The sequence below is a fragment of the Convolutriloba macropyga genome, chromosome 6 (genome assembly GCF_964194025.1).
Source record: "Convolutriloba macropyga chromosome 6, txConMacr16.3, whole genome shotgun sequence".
Classification (NCBI taxonomy): domain Eukaryota; kingdom Metazoa; phylum Xenacoelomorpha; order Acoela; family Convolutidae; genus Convolutriloba; species Convolutriloba macropyga.
In genome coordinates this window covers 55,580,557-55,598,259 of record NC_134473.1, presented here as the reverse complement: position 1 = coordinate 55,598,259, position 17,703 = coordinate 55,580,557, and the positions used below count along the sequence as shown (strand labels likewise).

Here is a 17,703-nt window from a genome sequence, read left to right as displayed (position 1 = left end):
TTTTTCTTTCGTTTATTATAATCGGAGTTAAAAATTTGTTGGAATTTCTATAAGTTTTGGCTGTTATTTGTTTTCTGTGGCAGTAAACGATTTTTTGCAGCAAAGAATTATCGGCCCTTTTTGCATTTTGGTTCTGTTCACTAGTTATCTTCATGGTTAATTTATTTTGCCATAGTCAAGCCATAAAGATAAAGTTGGTATTTTCTTGAATTCTAGCGTTTATTTTTTAATGTTATTTACCTCATTTTCTAAGAGCATTAGCTGCTCTATGATTTCGAATGTGTATTTTGGCTCGCTAAGTTCTTATTTTTAAGACCATTATAATGATTTTTTCATTGGAAATTTTTAGCCCGGTGAGTTTTTTATCCCGTTAGTATTTGTCGATCCCATTAAATTTGGCCATTTTTCAACGTTAGCAGTTATGACTTAATAATATTTTTTATGATAGTCAATATTATTGTCTTCAGCTTTAAATCTGTGAGGTTTTTTGGATGCTTTCTGAGTGACGTAGTATTTCTTTTATTTAGCTTGCTTCAATGAAGCGGCAATGGTCAAATCGGTCTCGTTATGACAAGGGTGTAATATTTTGAAATATTTTAATCAAATTTGGTGAGGTAAAGACTGTATTATACCAAAAGATAATGGTTGCGGCCTTATTTACAGCATTATTCTTGAAGTTCCGACGCTTTGTGTCGCTTCTGGAATTTTTCGGCTTTTTTTCTTTTTGGCGTGTGATGCGTTTTTTTTTGTTTTGCATTACTCCACACAACAAATCTGAAAGCAAAATTTTCTGAATCACTTCTTCCCCACACTGACGGATTTTCACGAGTGACAATTCTAACTCGATATAGCGAAAGTTTTAACGTCATTTGCATGATTATATTTCGATCATACGTAACTTACCTCACTCAAATAGATCGCTCTTCAACAATCTTAAGTTGAGTTAATTTAAGGTCAAGGAAACTCATATATGTAATTAAGGTCCCTAATAAGAGACCTGAATTACACATGGAAATTAAAGGTTTCTTCTGCGGAGTGAATTTTAACGAGCCATGTTAACTTATCGCTCAAAGTATTTTAAACAAATTTTTAAGCTGCGTTGTTAACCTTTACAACTCGTTTCTGTATCTGTTTTCGTCTGGATTCTACGGCCCTCAAGTCCATTTCGCTCAGCAATCTGCCCGATTACTTTAGGCGAATACCATACTGTCAAACGCTGGTTTAGTCTATTATGGCGTTTTAATGGTTTATTCTACGTCAAATTATTATTTACATAAATTGTCTGTCTTTTCATGCACAATTTTTGCTTGTCCATTTTTGTTCTCGCGTGAGGGATTTGACTTTTTGATTTACTTTTTCACTCTTGACTTCTCGGTCTTTGAGTGATTCAAATTACTCTTTCATAGTATAACCCGCTATCTTCGCTACATTAACCGGTATATTCATCGCTATATTCGCGGGAGTTTATTTCGGTTTATGTTGTTCATGTGAAAGCAACATGTGTGGTAAATATAGGGTTATGGAAATTATGTACAATCAGGTTCATTTTAGATTCTTGCCGCAGACGAGGCAAATATTTGTGAGTGAAACTCGCAGAAGTGGACCCCCACACAGTGCACAGAGACTCACATTTGTGCTGAAGCCTGTCAATCAAACAAATAGACAATTTCAATTGGAGCAGAACCTTGCCAATGCTACCACAATCGGGGATTTGAAGCTCAATTTGACCTCTTATGAAGAGATGTTGTACTTGTTCAAAGCTCTCTCAAAAGTGTTTCCGGATTTTGCAACTTTGAAATTGTGAGTGGATGCGCTATGATACCAAAGTGAATTTTGATGCCCAAAGATCGAAAATATAGTTTATCTCATGGATCAATTGGTTGTTTCAGCTATATTGATCAACAAATTTTACTGCGTAAATATTTATAGTTGATATTTCGGTTAGTTTAAAAAGCTCTCGATGGAAAGGCTTTCTGGTGTAGCTGCTATAGAACTTATTTTAGTCCGCTCTGATAAACCGGAATTTTTAGATTGCTCGATAGGGTTCTGATTTTGAGAGCTGATTAATTGTTCACGAACAAAGTAATTAATGTAAACGTGTTGGTCTTCTTTATGCAAAATTTTCGCGTGACCGTTTAGACTTTTGGAGCAACTTTTATGCCCCTGACATTTTAGTTTTGCGTGATTAATAGCCGCACTCATCTTCTCAGCCGGCTATTATAGCGCTCCTTTTACAATTCGAAGAATTTGAATTGTATTGGGGCGCCGTCTTTTTTTAAAGATCTGTTCACATATTTTCATGATTTTGGAAGTCAAAGTGAAGTCATGATATTGGTCACCGTATTTTCAAAGTAGAGTGATAAAACGGTGCTTGAACAAAAATAGTCTTTCTCAATTGTGGTTTTTTGTTCATATGCGGCTATGTGACCTTGATTTTGGCTGGTTCTTTTTCGATTTCTTTATCGGACTTTTTCTAAATAGTTTTGGCAGTCCATTCATAGTCCATTCTTAATCTGATTTTGTTTATTCAATGAAAAATCTTCGTCTTTTTCAATAACCGCCGTCAGCCTCTGAATGACTATTATGCAGGCGCTCTCCTTTTTTTAAAATTCGCTTTTCCTTTTGATTACTTTTTTTTACATGTCACGATTTCTACGTTTGACTTTTTACTTACTTCACTGACTGTTTCAACTGAATGGATTTTAAATTCTTTCAAGCATTGAGTTATGCAATGTGGTGAATACTGTCAAAGTAAAAAAAACGATCAAAATCAATAGAGACGGGATAAACCTATAAAGCCTGGTCATTAAGTCAATGAGAATTCGGGTATCAAAGTTCATTAGAGTGTTTGCTAGCTGACATTGGTATTAAGTTTAATAGCTTTCAGTTTAAAAGCTGAATTCAGTGTAGTTTTAGAACTGAAACTGCACGCCAAATTAGAACACTTTTTGACACTGAAAAAAAAACAAAAAATTCGGTCAATTTATCTTTTTTTTCTGTTTCAATCCCGATGTACATCAAGCGCGGCAACGGCGGCTATTTTTCGGCAATCTGCTATGTCCTGCTTTGTTTTTAACTTCGTCGGACAACTTTCGCTTTTCCTTAGTTCACTGCTTGTTCAACATTTTGCATGAAAATTTTTCAACTTTTTAGGCTAGTTTCATTCTTCGCTCATTCTCCTCAGAGTGCTTTTAAACAGCATTTGCTCAGCAAATTAATTTAAAATGAACATAATCATTATAAAAACACGGAATCAAGTTAGAATCCCATACAGCCCAATTTTAGATGGCCGCTATTTGAAATGACGACTTATAAGTCTTAGTTAACATCTCTAATGCGTTTTAGCATTGACGCTAGCCGCTGCATCCTCTCGTTAAGAAACAGAAGTATGGATAACTACGCATTCCAATCAAAATGGTTTGCTAAAAATGTTTTTGTACAACAATCAATTTTTATCGATGTTTTTTTGTTCCGTCGAGCTCAATCGGTGTTATGCCGATCGGCTTTTTCCGACCATCTGCTATCTAAATTTCTCGCCCATTCAGTGGCTGCACTCAAATGGAGGCAGTTCAGTACTAAAAGTCAAAAGTGCCGCAAAATTGTAATTTTGTTCGCTTTAATTTTTGTCAGTGGTTATAATGGTGTACAATAACCTCTAATGACGACGTCATTTGAAGCCCCTTAGTGAATTTAGTTATCCCCCCCCCACCCGACTGAAGCGGGCTACGATAGATTTGAGCTCCCACTAGTCGTTCGATTGCAATTCTTCCGACGTTAGTCAGTTATATTTATCTTTAGTCCCAGTTGTCTGTTAAGTAAATGTCGACGCATTCTTTTTCGCGGCTGTTGTCTGACAATATGCTGAACATGTTTTGGTAAATTGTGTGATCAGCATATACGATTCGAGGAAATGACTTCTGAACTGACTTATATATGGCATTGATAATAATTTGTTGAATTTCAGTTTGGGTTCTGACGTGGAGGGGTTCCAGCTGATAGATCTGGAAGTTTCGGGATCTAAGAACTCCTCAGACGTTCCTCACATGGCTTTATTCGGTGGACTGTTCAAAGACGACATAAGATCAGTAATTGATCTCTCCACGTTTGCGGCTGAACTCATTCTGTCTCATCAAGCGGGCAATCAACAAATAAAAGAAGTGAGTAAAAGGTCACATTGTGATCGTTAGTTTATGAACTCGGAGACTTCGATTTCTTTAGATTTCTTCGATTTAGACTTTGATTTAGATTTCTCGGAGAGTTCGTTTCTCAAGATCAACGAAAGAATTGGATTGATCAAGTCTGTGATGACTTTAGCGTAGTAAAACTAACAAATCATCATTCAATTTATTGGCGAAGAAAAAATTACCGCACTGTATGATGCTCGAACCATCAACGACCACCATGTCTAGTCATAGCTTCTGCTTAGCAATCCTGTGGATTTCGATTATGGGCTTGTGGCTTACTAAATTTATGATAGCATTATTTGGCATAAACGGTGTGCTGAATAACCGATGTGTTTGCCATGAATTTAGAATTGTAAAATGGATCTTCTGCCCCCCTAGAGTCTTTTACAACCCCAGTTGTTATAAAGCTCGTTACTAAGTAGAAAATAGCACGTGCACCTGGGGGCGTAAAAGTTATATATGATGCATCAAAGCATGCAAATTCCAAACTTATCAATCGCTCTCAAACGACGTTTATGGCAATTATATTAGTCCTGCAGTCTTTTCTTGAACAATTTTTCGCTTGACCAATGTTTCAACTGACACTTATCTTTTCGACCTGAAAAAGCGAGATAAACAGGTAAAATCCCGAGGGCGTTAAGTGGCAACTCTCTTAGAGCCTTACGTCTTACTAGTCTCTAAGTATGCGATTAACAAATGATTTTTGAGGAGGCATAAATTCATGGGGTGGAGGGTGCTTATTAATCTTGAGTTTTACCCCACTCTCAGTTACCCCGTCCACTCCTCGACCTCCTTCACTTGGCGATTTGAACCGCCCTCCGTTTCTCCATCCCAAAACCCCCATCGCCTGAAACCCCCGCTCGGCTAGCTCCCCCAACCCTAATTCTCATTTTTCGCTTTTGATTATCGCGATCTAAACACATCGCGATTTTCGCGCGTGAATTTTGACTTACCCCACTCACTGTTTCAACTGAATGGATTTTAAATTCTTTCACCCATTGAATTACGCAATGTAGTGAATACGGTCAAAGTCCAAAGAGCAAAATCAAAAGAAAAGGGGATAAACCGATAAAGCCCAGTCATGAAGTCATAGTGCATTAGATTATCAAAGTTCATAAGAGCGATTGCTAACTGGCATCAGTATTAAGCATGATAGCTTTCAGTTTAGAAGCTAAATTAATAGTGTTAGATTTTAACTGAAATTGCACACCAAATCAGAACACTTTTTGACACTAAAAAAACAGAAAAAAGTGAGGTCAATTTCTTTCTGTTCTCTTTTTCTTTGCTTCAATTCCAATGTGCATCAAGTCCGTCAAAGGCGGCAGTTTGTCGGCTATGTTTTTATTATTACAATTCAAAGATTTATTGTATTGGCGCGCTATTTTTTCACAAAACAATTTAAATTAGAGTGTCGATTGCAGTCGCGCTGGACTAATAAACTGAGCGAAATGACTACTTGGTTTTCAGCTTGGTTTTGTTTCAAACTACTTTTCAAGGGGAATGAGAATTTGGTGTATGGACATATTTTTTTCGTTTTTAATAGCCGCCCTCATCTTCTCAGCCGGCTATTATAGCGCTCCTATTACAATCCAAGAATTGGATTTTATTGGTGCTTTGTCTTTTTTTATTTTTTAAAGATGTTTTCACACCTTTTTTCATGACTTTGAGCTTTCAAAACGGGATAATCAGGTAAAGCTCAGCGGGCATCAAGTTTCATTAGAGGCCCTTAGCCGCGTTTATTAATTCTTCAAGTACTTAGAGTGGTGAAGCTACTGGGAAGGCCGTAATTCAAGTTAACAGGTCATTTTCAGAAGTTTTTGAGCCCAAAATGTTGCAATTTCTTCGTCCTTTTTCGGATATTTTGTTGGACCAGTCTGAAATTGAGGTTTGTAAATTTGGTAAAGGTCTTTTGGAAGACATAATTACTTTTTATGGACATTTTAAGAGTTATATGTATTGCTACACCAACCTTAAACACAGTAATTTATTCTAATTTTTAAAATTTTTGTCAAGTTTTTTGAATATTTGTGTTGTTTCAGCTCTTGGTGTCACAATAATAGGTTATTTTACAGTTTCTAGTGGTAATGGAATGGTTTTCAACTTCGCAAATTTTACCATTTTTTTTATAATACTTGCAGTTTTTCCCAATTTTCTGACATAAATTGTCATTATTCAAGTTTTCCAGCTTCAGGGGGCAAGAAATCTCGTCTAGGATCTGTTAATAGTTTTTTGCAAAATTTTTATTGGCCATGGCATAAGCCAATTTTTTCAAATTTTTCCAAATTTTTGTCAATTTTTAGGTTTCTCTAACCCGATCAGCCAAAACATTTCCTTTAGGTTTTGATAATAAGTTACTGCATAGTTTCTAGTGGTAATGGGGAATGTGTTTCAAGATTTTAATATTACAATTTTTAGCGATTTTCAAATAATTTTTTTGACTTCCTGAAGTTTTAGTCTTCTTCCTCAGTGGCCAGGGGTTTGCTGCTATTGAGTTTGCTAGTATGTTAATGCAGAGTTTCTATTGACAACAAAATAGTTTTCTGTTTTTTAGATTGCAAATATTTATTTTTTAAATAAAGCTTGCAATTTGATTGTTTTCAAATTTTTTGATTGTTTTCAAATTTTTTGATTGTTTTCAAATTTTTTGAATTTTTTTGTCCTGTTCTGAGTTTAACTATCTTTATTGGCCAACGAATTTTTTTAAAATGTTTCAGATGAGTTACAAGACAGAACTCCACAGAGAAAAAATGATTTTAAACATTTTTCCAGACATATTTTCGAAAAATATCCTTAAATTTTCCCTTTTCATTTGAAGCATTTGTCACATTTCTTTTTGAAGCATTTGTCATTTTTTTTACCAAGATTATCTACCTTTAGTGTCAAATTAATCTCTTTCAAGTCTTTTGCGTGAGTTAATGACTATATTGCATTGTGTCATAAATGGTTTTCAGGTTAAACGCTTCGAGAGATTTGGGAAGAATTGTTCTTTTTTGTTTAGTTTGATTCTTTTAGTTTCTCAACTTTCGAGATTTTGTCTTTTTGGCTGGGATTGTTCAATTGATCTGCTGGTGTGGCACACTAGGTCTGTTTTTCATTCAATTCCTTGGATTGTGTTTCAGGACTTGTCCTATGTTTTTTTTTACTTCGTCGAACTTTTTTTCGCTTTACCATTTTGCCGCTTTTTCGACATTTTGCGTGAAATCTTTTTGACTTCTCTGGCGACTTTCTCTCTTCTCTCATTCTGCTAAAAGTGAATTTTGACATCAGTTGCTCAGCAAAGCAATTCAAAATGAACAGAGTCAGAATAAAAAATAGAAGTCAGAAATAGAAACGGGTTAAACCCTAAAGCCCAATTTTAGATGCCCGCTATTTGAACGTCGTTCCTATAAGTCTTTGTTACCATCTCTTATGCTTATTGGTATTGATAGTAGCCCTTGTAGCCTCTCTCTAAGAAACAGAAGTATGTTCAACTACGAAATGCCATCAAAATAAATCGGACTTAAAAAACGTTTTCGTACAAATTTTTTTTTCGATAACTTCTATTCTTTCAATCCCAATCATGCTTATTGGAATCAACGGCGGCTATTATCCGGCAATCTGCCGGGTATGTTTATGAGTGAATTTTCACATGAGGCAATTTGACTTCTGTTTCAGTGCCTTTTGAGTGCTTTTAAAAGGTTACATGTGTAGTCTAATTGCACCTATTTGCAATTGTTTGGATCCATGAACCGCCAGCTAATGACATTGAAACCAATGCTTGTCATAAAATATTATTGAATTTGTGCGCTCTTATTTATCCTTTCGGCTGTCTTATCACTCATTTTTTTAAGTTTGACTGTATATGTTGTAATGTTTGTTGTCTCATCAATTAGCGTCATTAGAGACAGGTCTTATCCGCTGCTAATTAAGCATCAATAAACCTAATCAAGTGTTCATATCTGCTAGTGAGTTTTGCAACTTTGACACTTTGTTTCAAAGAAATTAGGTTGTCAGATCAATTATGTCCATCAATGAAACGTCTAATTGGCTGCTATTGAGGCCTAAATGAAGCTAGTTGGTTGCTTGATATGATAGCAGGGGTTTCCCTGATTTTGTTTTTTTTTCAAAAGAATTTATGGATATAAAAAGTCTGCCTATTTTTGCTGCATTTCTTGTGGTTTTGTTGCTTAATTTCAGTAATAACAGTTCTTTGTACCCTACCAGTGCGGCGTAATTTTTTTCGTTTATCGGCTTCAGTTGTTAGTCGTCTTATTTCGGATGACTTAAACGCCAATTGGTTTTGAAATGTTTGTTAATTTTTGAATCTCGCCTTCATCTGTGGTTCGTTTTGTCCTTTGAGTTTAAAAATATGTTTTCAATGTTAAGTTAGATGCTATACTGTCTTTGATTTTTTAGTTTATTGTTTTTTCTTAGGCCACTAACTGTAAGAAGTATTGTGATTTTGCCAAATTGGTTTTTTGCGCCTTTTTATCTTTCTCATTGAGTTTGGCAGGGCTGCTGTATGGTGTATGAAATCGAAGGATGCGTATAGTGTGAATACTCTTATAAAGTGTTCCTTTTGTCGATGATTTTTTTACGACACTAGATTTAGGGAAAAAATATTTTAAATTGCTTTTAGATTTTTCGTTTAGTTCTGCGCATTTCTTTTCAGATGCTTTATTGGCAAAAAAAAGTTTGATGTTGCTGGAGAAATTTTGATGCTTAGTTCATTCAATTCTTTGGATTGAAATTCAGGACTGCTAATTTTTTTTTCGCTCTATCTTGTTCACAGCTTAATTATTTTGCGTGGCATCTTGCGATTATTTTGCGTGACATCAACATTTGACGTGACATCTCTTTTGACGTATTTCGGCTAGTTTTTACTCCGCTCATTCTGCGTAAAGCACTTCTAAACAGCAGTTGCTCAGCAATGCATCTCATTTGAATGCAGTCATAAAAACGAACTCAGAAATAGAAACGGGATAATCCCGTAAAGCCCATAATTAGATTCCCACTACTTGAACTTTGTTCTTTTATGTCTTAGTTACAATCTCTTATGATTGTTTGTATAGATACTCGCCCCTTCATCTTCTCTTTAAGAAGCAGGTGTAGGTCCAACTACGAAATGACTTCAGAATAGTTCGCACTTTACAAATATTTTTGTACAAAATGAATTTTGGTTTCTCTTCTTTCTATCCCAATCGTGGTAATGGGGAATCAACGGCGGCTATTATCCGGCAATCTACCGGTTAAGTTTTGAATATTGACTTTGTTTTTTTGATCATTGACTTCTGTTGTCAAACATTGACTTTGTATGGTCGTCAACATGAAGATGGGGCTCGCTTGGAGTTTTTAATGTTGAGTAGAAAGGAGCCGCTGGTATTATTCAGGTTCATTTTTAGAAGTTATAACTAGTTAACGTTGCACTCTTTGTTCAAAATTAAACTTTGGTAAGAGATGAAGCCAGCCTTGAACAAGAAATGAGAGCACGGGTAATGAAAGGAAGTTCGAAAAGCTTAAGGGTGCACTTGGCTTGCTGGTAAAGACGGTCTGAATACAGTACCTTTTTCTCAGTAGTTCAGCCTTTATGGATCTCAACCACCCCACCACATGTCAAAATATGTCATTGTACTAATAAAGTTCTTTGTCCTTGTTGAAAGTTTTTCGTAACGCTTGAGACTATATTGAATCTAAATTGAATTTCAAAAAAATTGAAGGCTTTTTTGAATAAAATGTTTTAATATTTTAATGAGATCTGCATGGGGCAGATGCTAGTTGGTTTTGTGACCCTATTTTTCTGTCCTCTGGGAAATACTTGATTTAATTTCAGGTTTTTATTAGATTAATTCTTTGAGAAATTGGTTCTTTCCTTCTTTCTATCAAAAGAGTTTTCTGAACTCAAACTCCTATCAGATTTTGTTTAGCTTGTGGACGGGTCTGTCATCCATTTTGTGCCTTACTTCTACCCTTCAAATCTTGAGAGTGCAGCAACCAAAGGACATCAGAATTGTGGAAAGACCTCAACGGAACATTTTGAGATGCAAGATGACTTAGTAGCACAGAGAATACATAATAGTAAGGGTAAAACGAGTCTTGTCCATTATAGCGCGTACCCACTCGAAAATATAGCGCACCATTATGATACAATATCGGTAATGGGGCAACTATATATCCCAACTAAGCTTGGGGGGGAGTATAATGGAAAAGAACCGGTAAAACATCGAGCTGAAATATTTGCTTTTTCTTTGAGTTGCTGTGATCAATAGCTGCGTTAGTGAGCTATTATTGGCCTTCTCTTGGTTTTTTACGAGTAATGGTGACGTATTTTCTTTTTAATCGATGACTTCTCGTTTCATAGGATATAAAGTCAAATGCCCCCGGAAGCAAGTATTAAGGGTCAATCTGATGAACAAAAGCCAAAAGCTGAGTGTAAAGGAGCAAAGTTATAGGGTGGTTTTTGTTCAGACAATGTTTCCAGAGAGAGCGAGAAAAATGAATGAAATTTTTGCTAATCGAGCAAATATTTTGATCACGTGCGGCAATTTTAGAGCAGTTTAATCAATGACTTCTCGTTTCACAGGATATAAGGTCAAATGCCCCCGGAAGCAAGTATTAAGGGTCAATCTGCTGAACAAAAGTCAAAAGCAGAGTGTATAGCAGCAAAGTTATAGAGTGGTTTTTGTTCATACAATGTTTCCAGAGAGAGGGAGAAAAATAAATGTGAATAAGTCTTTGCTAATCGAGCAAAATTTTTGATCACGTGCGGCAATTTCAGAGCAGTTTTTATTTTTAGCTCTTTTCATCTCAAATAAGTTTTAAATTACTCTTGATCGATGTTTGAAGCAATTATTGTAATGGTCTTTTTTGCGCAAAATTGTTGCTTGACTGTTTTTGAGTATTGAATGATCTGAATTGCTCTCATTGTATGTTGCTAATATGAAAGCGACTTTGAGCAATTGAAGAGCGTAGCCGTTCCAGCTTAGTGATTAAGATATCAGACTCCTATCTATTCTAGAGGTCGCTGGTTTCCCTATGACGTCCGAGTTTTTGCAACCATGACAAAAGTTTTCAAAATATATAGCACTAAATTAAATTCTTCCTCCTTTCGTTCGATAGCAATTCATCCGACGTTGGTCGGTTTATGTTTTCACAAATGTGAGCAATTAATTGTACGCCTTGGTCTATTTTTGACAATTTTAAGCGTTTATTAAACTTAATACTAAATTTTGATCCATTTATTCTCATTTCGCTATTTTGGGCTTTAGCAGTTTTTGTATTATTAATAGCAGCACAGCGATAGCTGGGGCTATTATTGGCCTTCTCTTGGTTGTTTTGCGACACGAAGAGGAGTGTTGGTTTCCTTAAGGTTTTTTTAACCGGAATACTACTTGTTCAAACAACGTTTTGACCTAAAAGCGAAAGAGTAAAATTGCCGTGTGAACTAGTTTTTTCTGAGCGATAGAAGTTTTTTGATCATGCGCTTTGATCAGTGAATGACTTTTAGACTTTGAAAAGTGTTTTTTGACAGAATGCAGCATATAGATAACCATTTTTGGCCAATTTTTGTCCATTTGGACCAATTTCTTTTGCTTATAGCTAAATTTTTTGTGGAAATAGTTTTTAATAGAAGCTGTATTAATATGTGAAACTCTGAAATTGATACCACAGTGTTATTGAGAGTTTGATAATGCATTTTAAATTTTAAATCAGCACATATTTCCCAATTTTTTAATTCATTTTTGGCTTTTTTTAAATTCGTTTCCTCATTTTGGGTCTTAAAGCGGATGTTTTTCAAAAAGTAGTGCATATTGCAATTCAACTTGGATATTTCATGCATTGAATCCATCCTTATAACGTGAAGTATTTTCGTTTTATAGAATTCTACACATGCATGCCCAATTTTTTTCAGTTTTCAGTCCAATATTTCTGTTTTGTTTGTTTTTGGGTTTATTTACTAGAAAAAGTATTGGTGCGTACTGTTGCTGATCCTATTTTACTCTTAGTAATTATCGAATAATTTTGTGGCGTTTAGTTTTCCAAATTTTCATAAAATCAATATTAAAAAATTTTTTGACAATTTTAATGCAAAATATTCTATTGTTTCCAATTTTTGAACTATGGTTCTACATTTTGTTCTATGCAGGAGGTTGGCTATATTTTTTTGTGGTAAATAAGGAAATGTAATTGGTTTTCTACTTCATATTTATATCAATTTGATTTTTAACTTTCAAAAATCAAGAAGAGGTTTTTTAATGTTTTTTTTGTCCTTATTCTCCGCATTTTAACATGTATCAGTCTATTTGAGTATTTATTTCCGACCTATATTTCTAATAAGCTCTGCTTGTTTCAGTTGTTAAAAGAAATAAGGATTTTAGCCTTTTTCTAAGAATTATTTTTGTACAATTCATTTCAATCGACATAATGCGGCCCTGAGAATTTGCTTGAAATGCCGTTAAAAATTAATGGCTTGTACTTATTTTCCACAAAAAATATTGGGGTCTTAGTTTTTATTTTAAACGTTTTTTTCCTGTATATCCTGTTTTTGTCTTTTTGGTGATTAATTTGTAAATTTTTTAACTTCTTTGCTGATTTTCAAATCTTCTTGTGATTTTTGGCACATTGTACCATTTTATTGAGTTAATTGTCAATTGAAATAAAGCCCCATGACTGTAGGCTATTTTTACTACAAAGAATACAAGTTTCTTTTGCTACAAAGTGTCTCTTTCTAGGGAATTGACAAAATTTGAGGATGTTTACAAATTTTTTTCCCTAATTTCTCTTAAAATCGAGATGTTTGTGAGCCCATTGAAGCTTGGCTGCTTTTTGTGGTTAGATAACTAGTTTTCATAGCATGAAACAACGGTTTTTGTTTGTATATGTACTTGTACTACCTAGAAAATAAATTGAACTTTCCTAAATTTTTGTTTATTTGTTTTGCCGACATTTTTTTTTACCGTTGTTTGAGTTTTGATTGTTTTCGCTGGATGATGCTTTCTGCATGGAGACATTAACTAACTGAAAAACCAGTTCGTTCGGTAGATATGACATTTAGTAGTTTCCGGAATTCTTCCGGCTATATTTTTTATTTCGTCGTCGCGATTTTTGTTACGACCATATGACGTCACAAGCACTTGAAATCTGCGTTCCGTTAATGCGCTCATGCAATTTCAACTGAAGTGCGTGCGTGACGTCATTTTTCGATCTTAGTGGATCGAGTTTTTTTGTTCATTTGCGTGATTAAATTTTTGGTCACACTTGACTTACCTCACTCTCAAAAATGACTTCTCACTTTGAAATTGACTTTTATTTAATTTAATTCAAAGAGATAAGGTCAAATGGATGTGTGTAACTCTAAATGCAGTTTATTTGAGAGCAGCTAATAGAGGCCACAAAAACTTGTACAGATTTTTAATCAAAATATAACATATCAGCCTTCAATGAAAAGACGAATTTTTTGGGTCTGTCTTTTTACTGTTTTTTGAGACTGCAGATCTACGAACCTATTGCGGCTGTTTTCTGGCAATCTGCCAGCTATGTTTTTTAATAGCAGTCGTCAGCATCTCAACGACTACTGTTTAGGCGCTCTCCTTTTTTAAATTTCTATATACCTTTGATCATATTTTTCGTTTTACATAAGTCACGATTTTCACGTTTGACTCGTGACTTAGCCCATTCACTGTTTAAACTGAATGGATTTTAAATTCTTTTACGCATTGAATTACCCAATGTAGTGAATACGGTCAATGTCAAGACAAAATCAAAAGAAACGGGATGAACCGATAAAGCGCGGGTATTTAGTGAAAGTGCATTAGTTTATCAAAGTTCATTAGAGCGATTGCTAGCTGACATTAAGCTTAATAGCTTTTAGTTTAGAAACTTATTTAAGTAAATTTTTAGAATCTAACTGAACCTGCACACCAAATTAGAACGCTTTGAAACAGGAAAAAGTTCTGTCAATTTGTTTTTTCTTTTTTTTTCTGTTTCAATCCCGATGTGCTTCAACGGCGGCTATTTTCCGGCAATCTGCCAGCTATGTTTACCTTTTTGTGACCGCTGATCTACGAAGTTATCGCAGCTATTTTCGGGAAATCTGCCAGCTATGTTTATCGTCCTGTGTTTAGCTTCGTCGTTTCGTGAAGTAGCAGTGCTGGAGAATTGGTTGAAGCAGCAGCCTTTAGTCTTCACTCTGAATGTTGTCCCTGGATTCGATGGAGTATTCGTCCCACCAGGTACGACTATCTTCAATTGTTTGTAAGGCACGTTTGTGACATTATTGATAAAAATTAAATTGGATTTCATCTAAGAAACAACTCGTTCAAAAATATGCTCAATGCAGCGCATTACTCAGCCTTTCTGAATTTTCGTTGCAAGCATTTTAAATGATTACACCTGTAAGCTGAGCGTAGCTATAGTCGGTCTTGTTTTTCCAAATTCTAAGTTATTGTATTGATACTGTCCTTTCCGATCTAAAGAATTTGAGTTTGTTGAACTCGTCGGGGGTCGAAAGAAGCTGTATAAACGCCGATACAGCCCGAAGGCATTAAGTTAGGGTGCGATTCTTTTAAGCTTAAATGGTGGCTGAAACCGGTTACGTTTTAAGGTTTTCAAATTAGAGAAGTTTGCGTGTTTCGAACTGATTTTTTTATATCTCTAAAGGTTTCAACAACTATTTTGTAGTTAAAGTGCGCATCGATCAATACCTCATATAGTTTTTTGTGTACTATGAAGTTAATCATTTTTATAACGCCTTCAGTTGACGATCCCAAAAATAAAGTATCTGTACTCAATCATTCGTCGACTGAAGTTTACTCAGGTGACATTTTTATGCAGTTTATTTCAATGTTTAATAGCCGCCCTCATCTTTTCAGCCGGCTATTATAGCGCTCCTATTTTTTACAATTCAAAGAATTTGAATTGTATTTGGGCGCTGTCTTTTTACGACTCGAAGAGGAGTATTGGAGAAGTCCTTTTTTTTTTAATCACTTTAGTTGGAGTGAATTTTGAAACAGGAAATGAAACGCGTGAAAAATTTTAGAGTGGTTTGGGTGCTGAACAAAAGTGAAGAGGGGAGCGAAAAGAGAGTGGTTTTTTGCTCATTCCGCTGTTTTCAAGAGAGCGAGAAATTGAGGTGTGAAAAAAATTTCTGTAAGCGAGCAAAATTTTGTTCACGTGCGGCTTTTTAAAACCGTTTTTTTTTTTTGATAATTTTTTTGGTTTAGAAGTCTTACTATGATATTGTGTGATTTTTAAGGTTGCTTTAATAGTGGTTTGTAGGTTTTTGGTCATTAATAAGAATTTTATACCATTTTGCTGGTTTTTCAGCTATTTTGCTGAATTTTAGGCGAATTTTATCAATTTTTTGCGTTTTGTCTTGTTTTATTGATTTGTATGGGCTTTGACTAGACGCATATTAGTTACTGAGTCTTTAGATACCAAGTGATTACATTTTCTTAGGTTTTAAATGATTTTTTTAAGAAAAATGACAATAAACTGAAACTTTTTTAATTATTCTTCTTAATTTTTTGCTGTATTTCGCTTTTTTTCTAAACTTAGAGAAGTTTCTTAGCCTATTCGGTTTTCCTATTGTTTTGGAAGTTTTTCGGTTTTCTTTTTGCTCCATTTAACGTTTTTTGGCTCTATGTGCTCTTGTGAAATCAAAAAAGCTTATTTTTTTCTAAAATTTCTTTCAAGTCGTTTTTATATGCTCTTAGTTTTCTTCAAGTTTTTATAGCATTTGGGGATGCCTATAGTCCAATTTAGTTGTTTTTAATGCGTGTTGATGATTTTGGTTTCAGTTTTGAGTCATTTTATGAAAGATAATTGAGTAATTTTTATGAAGATTTCCGCGATTTTTTTTTGAATTTTTGCTGAAATCTTCTGATTCTGCTTTTTGCTACTTTTTAGTATTCTAGCTTTTGATAGGAACTTTTCTAGAGGTTTCAATGGAATGTATTTAGAGCACTTTTCAATGACAGATAATACTAACTTTTTTTAATCTCTTTACTTTTTTTTAATCAATTTTGATGTCTGAAAAGTTTTCTCTAAGCGAGCGAATTTTTTTTCACGTGCGGCTTTTAAATGCAGTTTTTTCGATCTTTTGATGGTTTTGAAGTTTGATTATGATATTGCATTAGTTTTAGGTTTGTTTTGATAGGAATTGAAGTGTTCAAGTAGTTAATTTGAGTTTACTGCTAATTTGGAGGTTTTTGATCAGTTTTGCTGACTTTTAGACAAAATTTAATGCTTTTTTGTTTTAATGCTTTAAGTGGTAATCGAATACAAGCTTGTTACTTAAGATATTTTAGGTTACCATTTGACTAAAGTTCTCTTGGTATCAATAATTTTTTTCTTGGGAAATTTGGTAGAAAAGTTGAGAAAATTTTTAACCATTTTTCTTTTTTTTGGAGTAAGATTATTTTTTCTTATTCTCTTTTTTTTTTAAATCTGAGAAGTCTCCTAGCCTATTATGACTTGCCCATTGGTTTGCGAACTTTTCATTGCTCTAAGTGCAAAGGAACTTTACTCGGTTCTATGCTTCCTTGTACTATTAAAAAAACTCATTAAGTTTTTCTAGTTTTTTTTGTTCAATTTGTGTTTGAATGCCGTCTCTATTTTTCCTTTTTTTTATGGCATTTGTGGAGGTTCAGGGTTCACAATAGTTGTTCTATTTATTAAGTCATAAGTATGGGCAATTTTATCCTTCGAGTCGTTTCCGGAATTCTTCCGGCTATGTTTTAAGATCTGTTCACACATTTTAATGATTTTTGAAGTCAAATTGGAGTGGTGATTTTGGTCACGCCGAAACAGGAAATGGAGCGAAAAAGCGAGTGGTTTTGCGGCGTGAATTGTTTTCGCTCTAATTTTAAAGTAGAGTGCGAAAACGGTGTTTGAACAAAAATTCGCTTTCTCGCTAGTGGTTTTTTGTTCACATGCGGCAATTTCACTCTGATTTTTACTGTTTTTTCAATTTTTTGGATCGGGTTTTTTTCTAAATAGTTTTCCCAATCCATTCACAGCTCATTCTGGACCTAGATTTTTGTTAGAATCAAAATTACATATCTCACTAGTGGTTTTTTGTTCTCCCTAGCAGCATTTTGACATTGATTTTCTGTTTTTTTTTTGTTTTTTTCATCTGATTTTTTATAGAAATGGTTTTCCCAATTCAACCATTGTCCGTTCTAGGTCTAGTTGTTTGTTGGGTCAATGAAAATTCTTTGAATTGTACGTCAGGACTTGTCCTGCTATGTTTTTTTTTAATCAATTTTATTGGAGTGAATTTTTAAGCGGGAAATGAAACGCGTGAAAAAATTTGGAGTGATTTGGTTGCAGAACAAAAGTGAAGAGCGGAGCGAAAAGAGAGTGGTTTTTTGTTCATACCGCTGTTTTTGAGGGAGCGAGAAATTGATGTGTGAAAAAATTTTCTCTGAGCGAGCAAAATTTTTTTTGTTCACGTGCGGCTTTTAAATGCAGTTTTTTCGATCTTTTGATCGTTCTGAAGTTTGATTATGATATTGCATTAGTTTTAGGTTTGTTTTGATAG

At 34.5% G+C, this 17,703-nt stretch overlaps 1 protein-coding gene across 1 annotated transcript in view; it reads left to right on the top strand.

Annotated features, from left to right (window-relative positions):
- LOC142341352 (carboxypeptidase D-like) overlaps positions 1 to 17,703 on the top strand; it is a 58,195-nt gene that overhangs the window by 15,853 nt on the left and 24,639 nt on the right. The window contains exons 6-9 of the mRNA XM_075392279.1: positions 1,552 to 1,800; positions 3,965 to 4,157; positions 10,088 to 10,238; positions 14,285 to 14,392. Of these exons, the coding sequence (XP_075248394.1) occupies positions 1,552 to 1,800; positions 3,965 to 4,157; positions 10,088 to 10,238; positions 14,285 to 14,392 (701 nt within the window). The remainder of the gene's footprint in view (positions 1 to 1,551; positions 1,801 to 3,964; positions 4,158 to 10,087; positions 10,239 to 14,284; positions 14,393 to 17,703) is intronic.